Genomic DNA, 13,736 nt, shown 5'->3' with positions numbered 1-13,736 from the left:
CAAAAGAAAAAAATCAAACTGAACATCATGATAGCTCTGAAATCATAAAAGATTATCAAAAAGTTAATGCAGAAATCTGAGAGGTCTCACAAATAATGTACTTTGTTTTTTCCATGCAGAAATAACCATACTTAGAAACCGTGCTCTAGCTTCCCAGACTCATGTGCATCAACACAGTTCTCTTTTTTATGCTTAAGTTTAAAGTGGTCAGTTACCTTTTAAAATTCAATTATTTGAAGCAGTTTGTCTCCCTGAGAAAGTCAGTGTTAAAAAAAGCAAGCTATCAGAAAAACCTAGCCTCCCCAAATTATTCTTCAGTCATCAAGATTTGGGATATCCAAAACCAATCCGTATATTACCATAGAAAAGTATCACAAAAAACAACTGTTAAGGGCATACTATGCTTTAGAGATTTAAGACTTGCACATAAGTCTTAACTGTAACTACTCAGTTGCATTTTGAAAGTGGTTCCTTGGGATGATAAAACCATGCTACTCCAAATGCTCAAAAAGCTGTTTGTTCAAGCAACAAAAAACATTTGAAACAAAATCTGGAAGACAGTTTGTAAGACATACAAATTTACTTGTGCGTGTGTGTGTGTGTGTGTGCGCGCACACACACACACACACACAAGAGCAATAAATATTTACTCGGTATGAAATATGATATAGCGTCAATTTTAAGGTTAATGCTTCTTTTATTTCCAGGAATTGCCATTTGATCCTTTCAAAGAAAATTGTTGTCACCACAGGGAAGCACATACAAAGAAGGATGGACGAAAAAGAGATCAGGTAACTAGAATTTATCTATTTTCTGAGCCTTTACCAGCCATTTGTTAAGTGTTTGAAAGTTAAGCAATTTTAACTTAGAAATTATGAACGTAAGTCCTTAAAAGAACTAAATCATTTGAAAAGGTTAAGGAGGTTGAATAGCTGGCTGAGAAGAAAAAAAGCATTTTTAAGACTCAGAATCACTTATTTATTCTGCAAGTGAATATGTGTGATCAGAATTTAGGAATCTGCATACAATAAAAAACTAACCCTACAAACACACATCTTAATGTTTAGAATTGCTGAACATCAAGAAAAGGGAATTCAAATATACCAGTCTTCAGTCTCAATCTCTCTTGCTGCTACTGCTCCCAATATGAAATACTCTGTTTACAGCAAGATGGTTATAGGACTGCATAACTAGGTCTGATTGCAGACCTCTACCTTTCTGAGAAATCATTTAGAGGAACTATCAATTACAAAAAAAAATCTCTTTATGTAGAAGTAGAGACCTAATGTCAGCTGTCAAGTACATGTTTTATCACAGATTTTCTAAAGATTATATAGCATACATGGTACACATAAAGTTTTAATGACTAAAAAGCATAAGAAGCAAATTTATCATACTATCACCTCCAGTTTCTTWAAAAAAAAAAAAGAAAAGAAAAGAGAAGGATCAAGTTCAGTAGATTTCTTCTAAGTTGCATGTAAAAAGCAAAATGAACAGAAGAATTCTACCGAGACTCCTCTCCTCAGGCCATGCTAAGGGCTCCACCGATTCAATTTCTACAAAGGATACATAGCTCGAAATTGCTCTTCTGTTCCTTTAGATATTCTATTCTATTCCTTTAGATATTCTGTTCTATTCTATTCCAGACTCCCTGAATGACAAACTGTAGTCCCTGGAAGTTCATCACAGCCTTTCTTGTTTTAAACACAAATAAATTACTATTCAGACAATTGTTTTGAGTCTAATGTGTCAAGACTTTGAAAAGCTAATATTCTGTCACCTCTGCAGAGAACTTAGATGTCATTTAATTCTTCTAGGAATTAAGGAGCCTGCTCTATCATCCCTTGGCATAATCTTTCCTAGTTACTATTGTGCACAGTGCTATTTCTGTAGGTTACCAAAATCTACACTAGAATATACTGAATCTCAGTAAGGAGTAYCATTTATTCTAAAACATGGCATTGTAAAGCAATTCAGGATAAAAGGCACTGAAAAAGTGAAAGTAGTTACACATCATTATGATTCACCCCACAAATTCACGGTTTCAGTCTTATTGTATGAGGTTCTTGTTATATATACAACAGCGAGCAACTTTGCCTCATCTCATTAATGATTGATAATCATCATCATTAATTCTCAACAATTGATTATTTAAAACTTAAGCGATGCATTAAAACAAAAATATCTAGTAAGGTGAGACATACCAGTGTTGTTGTAGAATTGCTRGAGAGAGGAAGGGGACTTACCCTAAGAATCTGGTTAGGTGCCTGTTCTAAGTAAAAACGTCTATAAAAGGAGATGAAACAAAGACCAGACGGTCATTCTCACTCTGTCTACTGATCCTGCATTGCACAAATCACAAGACTGGACATCCCACATGATTGCAACTCTGACAATCCCTTCCTTTCACTCCAGGATGCAATGGAGAAGCGGTTCCTGCATAGGAGGCACAAAGCAGCAAGTTTGGAAGCCAAGGGCTCAGCACTTTCACTCAGGTTCATTCCACAGATTTCAAAGACATCGGGTTTCTGTACTTGATAATTGCCTATAACTTCTAAATCATAGACCAGAGTATCAATGTTCCAGAAGAAACTTACTGATTCTGTTAATCTAGCATTTACATGCCCACTGGAGTAATATACGTGACTGAGATGTAGTATGAGATGATGCTGTTTTCATCATTCCCTTCTTTACTATCATTAACAGGCTGTCTTTGTAATTCTAAGCAAAATACAAAAAATTGCAAAAAATATATAAAGGAATTTAAAGACTGAAGTTTAAAAATTTGGTATGAAAATGACAAACAATGGAACACTGCACATGTCAAATAACTGAGTCACTGATTGCATTATTTTCTCATCATGACTACAATCATGACAAGTTTTTCCTTCCAGGCTCAAGGTAGCACCTTAGTGTTTGCTCTTCCTATCTTCCGATTTGCTTTCCTCTCCAAGAATTCTATCTGAGAAGAAGATACAGAGGATAGAGTGAGGGATCCACTTTGCAACACGTCAATCTTTCTGTTTGAGAATTAATATAACTGGAAAACTAATTCCTAACCTGTTTGCTTCTGCAGTAAATGGCGTGAACTCCTGAGAAGGGTACATCTAGAACAGCACAAGCCATCTGATATGTTCATACTGTATTAGGTTCTTACTAATATCCAAAGCTTTAAACACAACAGTTAAATGTCTTACATTTAACAATGTACAGACTCATCTAGCTTTTTCTGTCTCTTACTATCTGGAAGAATGTCTTCCAAAAGTGCTGATTATCAAACAGAGTCTACACGCAAAACTATACTGAATGCTTACTTTTCTATGGACAATACATATTTGAACTATCAAAGGCAGCAACATCTGAGCTAACCCAATACAGCTGTAAAATGTGTACCATCTTAAATAAACAAGGTGCATTTAGTCACTCCCCCAACTCCAATAAACCAATATTCTGCTCTCCCATTAGAGAAACTCCTTAAAAAGAAGAATGCATTATAAGCACATATACCAGGCATAAAGCTAAAAACTCCGGTGTATTTCTGGTATACAAAGTTGCTTGAGTAGTTTAGCACTGGAGAAAAAGAAATTGGGATACAAGGAATCAGCCTGGAAAATACTTCTAGGTTTATGACAAGAAATGAAGGAACAGCTCAGTATTTACAAGCACGAAACCTGTAACTTAACTAACATTTATCCTATGCCAGCCAACAAGACAGGTGCAGTGATGAAACGTCTATCTAGGTAACCTTGCTTACTACTTCACTTGAAGTATTTTAAAACACTAACATGTATCATTGATGTGTGGTTCCCTCTAAACCACACAGTTGTGCAGCCATGTGCCTTGCAGACAAGCACCTTTCCAAGTTCAGTACCTACTGCACATGGCACATGAAACAAAATCCTCCTCTTGTGGTGTGACATGATGTGAAAGACACTGCGGAGTTCTGGTGCCCAGCCATTTTCAAAGGAAAGGAGGGAGAGCCTGGATAAATGGGAGGACAAAGAATGAATGAAAGCATGTTAGGCTGGGAGGGAAGGAGAAATAACAACTGTAAATGAGATGGGCAGAATTAAAGAGATTAGGACAAAGGATAGTGCTGGTAGTTTGTAATCAGTCATTCACTCCCTAGAGAAATAATGCTGGAGGAATGACATTTCACTCAAATTTACAATAAATTATGCAACACATAAATTTGGGAAGATGCAATAAAATAATTTTCATAGCGTAAGTACAATTAGATTTCTTGGGATACATGCCCTCTTCATACAAGAACAGAGTCAGTAGTTAATCTAATCCACATATTACAGGACATGCAACTTTGATCCAACTTTGATGGGCTGAAACAAACTGTGGTCTGCTTTCTAGTGAGTTTTATAAGATGTCAAAAGACGGAACATTTTAATTCAATTAATGTTTTCAGCTGAGTAACCTTTTTTTTTCCTTGAATAAGAACTACTAATTACTATAAAACAAAGCCAAATACTTTTGGGGGATCATTTTGTGAATAAATCTAGAGCAACGGCATGAAAGACATGCTTCAAGCTTCAGCTCATCACCACAGATTTTGTTACTATTTCCTCCTTACTTCATTCTCCATTTGGAAAACAGATAAAAACATGGCAATGAGAATGTCTTACTTTAATTCAGACTAGGTCTACAGAACACAATTGCAAGTCTCTGCATTTTGTTTTGTCATAATGGTCACAACATAACACATACACTAGCCCCTCACTCATTTTTTCATGGGAAAAAGCCTTCAAACACACCCAAAAACCTCAGCTCAGCAATGGTGTAGCATATTTGTATATGAGAATTAAACTCTCAGAAATCTCTTCAGCAACCTCCCTCCATCTTGGTCTGCTTCCTCCCTCTCAAGAAACCTTCATGCTTTTGAGCTTTCCTTCTTAACTGCCTCCACCCCGCTATTCCTTCAGGCTTCTCCCTTGACTTTGTATAAGMTATGTAAGACTTATATTCAGTACTGGTACTTCCAAAGGTGTGCATTATTTGAAGTATAGAACATAAATTTGGAAATATGATAAAAAGATGATAAATACTTAAAAATATGATAGTAGGTATTCTGAAATATATGTGTAGATTTAGATATTTGTGCAGCAAATTATATAAACCTTTCACCAGCTCAAAACAGACAGGATTTTGAAAGGGAAACAGTTTTCAAATATTATCTTACTCTGCTGATTTTTACAAAATTTCTGCCCTAAACTCAAAAATAAAAGAACCCAACCCCCTCCGCAAAAAGACAGCTTCATCGTAAACTGAAAATCAAGAACATGTATATACATTCTCCTAGGCAGAATTTGAGAATTCTTATTCAGTCTTCCATGAAAATACATAGTAAAGGAGAAAAGCTAGCAGCTGCTGAGTGGCCCAACTCTTCCTACCATTTACAGTGAAGTTTACTTTATCAGTAATTTGTTTGCTACAATTACTAAAGCCCTAAAAGCACCAATGCCAAAACWAAAGAAATCTGTGATAGAATGAAAAAAAAAATTTGTTTCCAAATCTCTTTTAAAGACATAATTAGGATCAACCAATGCCTGTTGAGTAACTACATTTTGAAATTAAGTTAAATGATCATACTCTTTAATAATACCCATCCTGATCCTCTTTCCAATGAGATTTCACTTTGGAATACACTGATCCTCAAAGCAGGATCAATATTCGTTAAGAATATTTTAAGGGTTTCATAGCATTGTTSAAAGATCATCACACTAACAAGTTTCTAGTACGGATCAAAGATGGTCTAGACATTCCTGCTGGCCAACATTAACATTACCTTTGCAGTTATCACCTTGACTGTGACATGCAAAATGGAAAAGCCCTGCATTTTCAGAGCTGATCCAAAAGACTATGAATGCAATTGAGCTTTTTATTATTTTTATATTTAYAGGGGTGAGCAGGAAAGCTAGTGGGAAAGAGAGTGCAATGAGTTTAGTCCCACCTTCATTAGTAACCTTCATCATTCAATTAGCTCCTTATTGGAAGCCAGCCCTGTGTGATACCTCCCTTGGAATGGAAATCCCCATTAATTGTGATCACAAGACATTTCTAAGGGAGAATTCAGACAAGTCTGGAAAACATCTCAGTATGCATCTCTGAGTGTAAAGAAATCAAATCAGAATGGATCCTACTCTGCTCTGTTCTCCACAAACTGAGAGTTACAATCTCCACTATGCCAAAGAAATTAGCCCCCACACATTCACATTAAAACTAGCCAGGCAGAGCTGTGGCTGGTCTTACAACTCAAAAAGTGATAGTATAACCATAATTCTATCACTGACTGTCATTCTCAATGATTTAAGAATTTTCCCCAAACCAGACACATAGTCAGGTACCTAAATTTTATGCACTATTTATCTATGATTGATAACTGAAATATTAAATTATATTCTGCATATAATTTTATTCTGGTTATTTCAGAAACCGAACTACAAATTAATTAAGTTTGCTTTTCAATTTAGTGTCAATACACCTTGTTAAAACTATTCCACTGCTCTAAAATTGGAAATACATGTCTATTTACATATGCAAACATGAATACACACGTGCACAGAGACAGCAACACGTACTCATTCACATGTGTACACACTTTCAAAGCAATGGAATATTTTCAAACACCTATGTTCTACACATCAGTCATGGATCACATGCATTCTAAAGAAACCTTTCCTCACATGTAGTACTATTTACAATTCTTGGGATCATTATCTGCAGCTAAATACTCCTGGGTATTTTATCTGTTTATTTGGTTTAATGAAACTGGGAGGAAATGATACAGACCCTTCAGTTCTACCTTCCAACATTATACATAGAAGAATTTCACTTAAAACAAAAAGTTTAAGAGATTAAACAGGATTTACTACAGTATTAAAAATATTTTAGTCAATTATATAAACTATCTGTGAAACAACAGATTTCAGTAATTTTTTGATTATATGGCAATATCTAAAACATCCCAGTTTGCAAAGGACTGCTTTCTGACTGTAACATTAAGCTACCACAAGCCTTAATAAAGTTTACTTAATAATCAGTATGTGCAGATCACTGTAATGGAGAGAAGTGAGGTAATCTCCAATATATATTGATACGATGTGGACTTTTATTTAGTTTCTGACAGGTAAGAGTAAACTTTGTTATTTCAAGCGTTGAAAAATCTAGAAGTTTTGTTTTCCTCAAAATTTAAGGCAAAATAATGCTTCAGTATTTTGCACAAGGGATCCAAAACTATATTCAAGCACAGCTCAACTACAGTGCCAGGTGTCAACCAGTAACTGCAGAGCACATACAATAGTACCAAGACAGTCAGATATCCTTGCTGCCTTCTAGCTACTGAAGAAAGGAAAAGCCTTGAAAAATCAAGTTCTTATCTACAATGCTAGAGTTAAAAAAAAATATATAGATGTAAATGTATGTACATATATTTATATACCTTAATTCAAAAATCTCAAATGATACGCAAAAGCCCTAATTTTTCTGAAACAGTGATGTAGTGCTGAGGACTCATAAATGCTTGGACAACAAAAATTTCAGTGCGTTTACTTCACAGCTGTTTCCAAAACAGTACTTTTGCTAAAATGGTGACAGAAATAAATGAGGGGAAGATCAGTTTTTTAAGCTTTTGCTTTTAACTAGTACTCAAAAAATATTTTGTTATTACCTAATGATAGAATTCGGACTGCAGCCACCTGATTACACAGCTTGCTAGAGTCCAATTTCCTAACCAAAACACAGAAATTTCCTAAAACTCAAGACACATGGAAGGCAGGAATTAAAGGTTCTCTTCAGTAACAGAGGGAGACTCCCTCCCTGCCCATACACGTCCCCGAACCCCATTTTTGCAAGTGTAAACATGAGAGTGGGCAGCAGAGAAGCTGAAGCCTTGGGACACAAAGAGGATTGCAGCTACTGCGAGAGAAACAAGCCCCCAAACACCTTCCCAAACAGCAAACAAAAGATGGCATCTACAGAGGAAGAATGACAACCCCTAAAAATACAGGTGGCCCCCCTCGCTGCCCCCCGAACCTGTGTGTCCGAGGGCGACAAAATACAGTACCTTTGCCTTTTGCAGTAGTGCTGCTGCTGTTGCCAACTGAAGAGGATGCCTGAGAATCCTTCTTTAACCTCTTGCTCTGAGGTCTGACACTGGACCTGAGAAAATGATGCTGGTCCTGGCTGTGGGACGGCTGGAGGGAGGAAGGGGCCTGCGATAAATTGGGGTTCGATGGGGGGTTGTTGTTAGTGTTGTTGTTAATAATCTTCTCTTCTTTCTTTGTGCTGCTGCTGCCTGGAGCTGCCTCTCCTCCTCCTCCTGCCCCTTCTTCTTCCAGGGACTCCTCATCTCCTCCTGCTCTCTTGCCCAGCTTTTTCACCCCTTCCTCCCCGCTGCTCTCTCCCAGTTTCACTGTCATCCTGTTGGGGAGGAGAGAAAGAAAAGAAGGGGACACAAAGTCAAGCCACAGACCCCCCCAGACAGGGAGAAAAATCCCTGGGCTGAGAGGGGAGAAGTTTAGCTGCAGAAATTCCTCTCAACATGGCCGCCGTTGTTTGTTACTAAATCCCCTTTCGTTTGCTGTCCCGACCCAACAACCTGTGCCGAGGGGCGGGAGGGGCAAAGGCCCACAGGAAACCCCCCAAACCGGCCTAAAAGGGAGCCAGGCTCCCCCAGCAGCCCTCTGGCACCTTCCCGGAGGGATCAGGGGCGCCTTTGGGAGAGAAATCGCCAAGCCAAACTCAGGCGTTTGGAAGCGCTCGACAGACACACAGAGAGAAAAACCAGCCACCAAAGCCCCGGCGGAGCAGGGCAGCGCGGAGCGGGGCCGGGGGCCCGCAAAGTGCCTTGCCCCCACCCCATCCTACCCATTCTGCTGTTCCTCAGGCCCAGGGGGGCTCTTCTTTCTCCTCACCATGGAGCCGAGGTGATCCGACCTGCTGAGGGGGGGAAATTCATATTCCTAGATGCAGCAGCAGCGGCGGCTTCTCCTCCTCTCTCTCTGTGTGTGTGTCTCTCTCTCTGGGGCTGGGACTGGCCAAGGCTACCAAGATTTCCAACTCCCCCCCTTCCACCCTTTCCACCCCCCTCCAAACGGCCCGACACCTTTCTGCTTCTCCCCAAACAGCAACTCTGCTCCCCGGGAAGGTGCCCCAGCGGCAAGTGCACAAGGCGCCCCAAAAGCTTGGCCGCCTTTGCAAAGCAGCATCGCGCTGGAGGCTGGTCGCCTGTCAACGTCTGCATTGAAAAACCGACAAACACCAGGAGATGGTTTGGCTTCCCAAAGCCACCAACTTCTCGTTTGCTACGTCAGCAACTTCCAGCATTCTTTAAAATTAATGTACACCCCCCTTTTTTGTTGTTTTAGAGCCCACAAACTCCACAGACGTTTGCAGCAGCTCCCCCCCACCACCTGTGCAGTGCAGGGTGTGCAACTCTTAAGAGGYACTGTAACCGCTTGGCCAATATTTTTTCTTTTTTAAAAAAAGAAGTTTTAAAACATTATTTGCTAGAAGACCACTATAAGGACTTTCTGAAGCGCATCACAAGACACCTCAAATTCCAAATGTGACATTTGGACCTGCTGCTGGGATGACCACTCGCTCCGCCTCTAAGTTTGGTTCACAAATCCGCTCAATATAGTGTATATATATATTTTTTAACACTCAGAACAAAATACCAGACACAAATCAAAAAAGCTTACAGCAATAAATCRTATTATCTGCTAAAGCCCAACAACTCCTTTTTTTTAAAAAAAAGAGTATAGACATATTCCTGACACCACACCTAATAGAAGCCAACTTCCAAAAAAGAAACCCTGCTACAGCAAAACAGAAAGAWGGATCACTTGCAATGCCATATCACCACAGCAGAAACCACAGTCCAAGTTTTAATTAAGGAAAAAGAAAAATACCAACAAGAGAAGGAAATTCCCAATAGCACAACTAAAACGACAGAATTAACTATGGTAAGACAGACACCAAAACAAYGTGTTTTAAAATAAACCAGGCACATCAGCACTATACAGGACGCAATTTTGTGTGATTATTATTTGTGACATATTCTTATCAATAAAATGAGCCTTTCCATTGGCACCTTCCAGTCTYTGCAAATGGTCTAACAAACTGGTTTGAACTGTAGCTCTCAATTCGAATGAAACGTGGGTTTCATTACCTGACAGATCACTAAGTACGAATACAACAGGGTCCCCCACGCACAATGGAAAACACAGTGTTGTCGGTTATTCTGAAAGCAGAAATCTTTACGTTCTCTGACACTTTGTGCTCAAAAGCTTCAGTTAAGGAGGGCTTAAGCCTCCTTGATTTCAATTTTAGTTTTATTGCCACAAATTAAACGATGCCTATACCGGCATTCCCAGCAACCCTCGGAACAGAATAAAAAAATCATATCCCTTGCCCAAAAGAGCACGCCTGGGTGGCGGTTACAAGACCAGGCTAGCAAATCTCACTCTCGACCCTTGCTTCCCCACATCTGCCTCCTTAACACGTCCTGACTAAACTCCCTGGCAGTGCTCTGCACCCAGGTTATCCCTCTCGGGTGCCTTCTTCCTCCTCTTTCCCCTGACACTTGCTCTCTTCTTTGYAAAGGAAAATCTTGCCGGCTTTATTGCTTTGTTCCCTCCGATCTTCATGCTTCGGTGCCGCCCTGTCACTCTGCCTCTTAGAAACCCCCTCGCCTCTCGGAGGACGCGCTTCCCACGCCGTCCACCTCCCCAGCGACCCGGGGGCTGCCGCTTCCCACGCCGTCCACCTCCCCAGCGACCCGGGGGCTGCCTTAGCGCGCTGCTCGCGCTGGGACCGCCGCTCCCCCCCCCCCGGCGCCGCTCGCCCCCTCCGCCCCAGCCCGCTCTCCCCAAGAGGCGCCATCCCCCGCCCCGGAGGCTTTTACCTGCCGCATCAATGCCGCCTTGCAGCCTCCGCGCTCCAGCTCTGCCGGTGGTGGCTGCTTCGGATCTTCGGGCACCTGCGGCGCCAGGCTCCCCCCGGCTGCACCGCGGACGCGCCAGCTCGGGAGGATGCCCACGCACCCCAAGACCAGCTCGGCCCCGGCGGCCTCCAGCGGCCCTCCCAGCTTTGCTGGCGGCGGCAGCCCCGCTCCCCACGGCGGAGGCGAACTCTTCCCCAGGCTCCCGCGCGACCGCGGCCGCGGCCCCTACCCCCYTCGGCCCCAGCAACCGACGGGGCCCCCGTTGGGCCTCAACGCTGCCGGCCGCAGCCGCGGCCCCTCCGCGCCCGCGGCTCGGCCGCGCTGCCCCCGCCGCCGGCCCGGGCGCCGCGCTCGGCCCCAGGCGGGCCGCGGATCGGGGTCCCGGCCGCAGCTGTTCCGCTTCCTAGTCACCCTGCGCCGGCGGGGGAGCGGGGCGGAGCGCGGCGGCGCGGGCCCAGCTGAGCGCGCGCGACACTCCCCTTCCCGGCACCCCAAACAAACCGCCCTATTGGCTGGCGGCGAACGGGCGCCAGGCCGGAGGCGGGGCCGCGCCCCCAACGCTGGCCAATCAAAGCGCGGCGCGGGGAGGGTGACGACAGTTTGACGCAAAGGAAGAGGAGGTGGCCTGTACCCCTCGGGGGGGAGGCGAGAYGAAACTCAAGAGCTAGCTGCTGATTGGCTGAAAGAAAAAGCCAATGGAGGACCGCATAGGCGGGGCTCTTGGCCATAATACTGACCTCATTGGTCAGATGGGCGTTCATTTGCATGCGGCGTTGTATTTAATGTCCGTCTGCCGGCAGCGTGTTTTAGGGTGGCGCCTGAGGGAAAAGCCGGGTGTGGGGGTGGGGGAGGTGCTGTCGGGTCTGGGTGGGTGACAGCAGCCAGCTGCGGCGAGCGGGGTGGCTGTGCAGCGTGCAGTGGCTTTGCGTAACTGCTATGCTTTGCTTCGTTTGCTTTATTGCTCCACTGGGGTYTACTGTAGCATCTTGTTGCTTGGGTTTTAAGCCAGAGGGTAAAATCAGTGCAGGGCTTGCCTGTGTTGGCCACAGGAAGGCCTTCAGCCATGGAGCTTCTTTCTGGCCTGCTGGCACCTGCTTGCTGTGTGCTGTTAGGCCTCATGGTGACTGAGATGAAACCTATTCCTCTCACTGCAGCTTGTGGTGTGGTGCAACTAGGCTGTCTCAAGATGCAGCCTTGTAGGTGGCTGTGTAGTGCAGTGGCTGATCCTGCAGGCTTGGGTTGCCTCTTTACCCTTGGAAGAGGGTGAATGCCAGTGTTGGGCACCCTTTGCCAAGTGAGTTGGGGAGCAGCTCTATCCCTGTAACTTCCTGTGTGTTCATGGGACCAGGCCCTAGGTTTAAGCTCAAACAAAATGCTTGGCTTGTTGTATCTGAAAACCTTGCYGGATGAAGAGGAGACTTGCTTAGCTGTGGTGGGGCTGTTGGATTGGCTGCCTAGTGCCTGAGTGCTTGTGTAATAGGTCTCTTCAAAGCTTGGAGTTGATGGCTTTTTGATGTAGACTAAGGAAATTGCCAATTCTTGCTGATTTTGTGTTACATTTTTTTTTCTCCCCCAGAGTTCTTAAGAAACAGTGAATGCTGGGAGCTTAGCTGGGTGCTGGGGGCTGCTCATTAGCTGGGGCCCTAGGGAGCTGGTGGGCCTGGGTTTCTAGAATGCTCTGAGCTCAGAGGGCTGCTGACCTGCCAGAGTCAGCGTGGGGGACCTGCTGAAGAACTTCCTTGTTTGAGGTGGGAAATACTAGGTCTCTTCAAAATATCCTGTGACTTTCATRAAATACTAATCTTCCCTTGAGGAAAATCTTCACAAATCAAACTAAAAAGCAATGGTTTAATTAYTCAGAATTTTCACAATCACATGTAGATATTCAGAGTGGGCTCCCACAGAGTGTCGGAAACATATCTTTGAACTAAATTTACTTGAACATGCCTAGAGCTTAACATCGTCTCCTGTAAATATTCTGTAATATGCAATTCTGCATATTGTGATTAACCAAGCTTACTGCTCTAAATATCGTTTGTGAATCAAGAAGAACTAAATTACGTATTAATCTCGTCTGTTAGCATGGTCTACTGTCCATTTTCAAATTTAYATTATACCTTAATTAGATTTTTCTTTGTGTAAAGTGTATTTTGCAGTCTTGTTGCGTAGCACAAGATTTTCTGACTTAAACCARCTAGTTTTGCAAATTAGTTTGACCTCAGCTGAATTTAACAATAGTGACAGGAAATGATGCATTCTGCATGTACAGTGCCATATATTTCCATGGTGCTTTGCAAACGGATATGAAGCTATGTTCAGTTCCCTARGGGGCTCAGAATTGAAGGTTTCTGTTTGTATGTGTAAATAACTCCATATGCTTGAATAGCCCCACTGCTTCAAGTGAACTGTTAAAACATGAAATTGCTCATGTGTGTAAATGTTCATGAAAGAATAAATTAAAAAATCAAGTGCTGACAAGCAAGGGGTAGTTTGTGTATGTCAAGATACAGGAACTACTCTTCTCGAACATGGAGGTCCGCAATCGTGCTTTGGAAGACTTTCACAGATAGCAATAAACACTAAGTTTTTATTTTTTTTATAGACTGTACAGAACATCAATTTGAGTTTGTTACACACTGTATTTTGTTATAAATAACTACATACACTGCATGCTTAATAGGAACAAATRTTTTTTCTGTTGCCTGTTTTGTCTATCAGAAAGACAAAGTTTTTATTTCTAAGTGTATATATGTTGGGCTTTTAGTTTTACATCTAATGT

General features: G+C 42.4%; 1 protein-coding gene across 4 annotated transcripts in view; it reads right to left on the bottom strand.

Annotated features, from left to right (window-relative positions):
- Positions 1–11,218, bottom strand: part of CRAMP1 (cramped chromatin regulator 1) — a 51,020-nt gene extending 39,802 nt beyond the window's left edge. Inside the window, exons 1-3 of one of the 4 annotated variants that reach the window (XM_085315660.1) lie at positions 10,919–11,218; positions 8,878–8,949; positions 8,075–8,430 (exon numbers count right to left, since the gene is read on the bottom strand). In XM_085315660.1, the coding sequence (XP_085171786.1) occupies positions 8,075–8,430; positions 8,878–8,927 (406 nt within the window). In that variant the 5' untranslated portion in view covers positions 8,928–8,949; positions 10,919–11,218. Of the gene's footprint in view, positions 1–8,074; positions 8,431–8,877; positions 9,036–10,918 lie in introns of those variants that run through there. The other 3 variants (XM_085315663.1, XM_085315661.1, XM_085315662.1) reach the window with 3 other exon arrangements.
- Between the last annotated feature and the right edge of the window lie 2,518 nt (positions 11,219–13,736).

This window comes from Rhea americana, unplaced genomic scaffold (genome assembly GCF_003343005.1).
Source record: "Rhea americana isolate MKP2758 unplaced genomic scaffold, rheAme1 scaffold_433, whole genome shotgun sequence".
Lineage (NCBI taxonomy): Eukaryota > Metazoa > Chordata > Aves > Rheiformes > Rheidae > Rhea > Rhea americana.
This window is presented reverse-complemented; position numbering and strand designations above follow the sequence as displayed.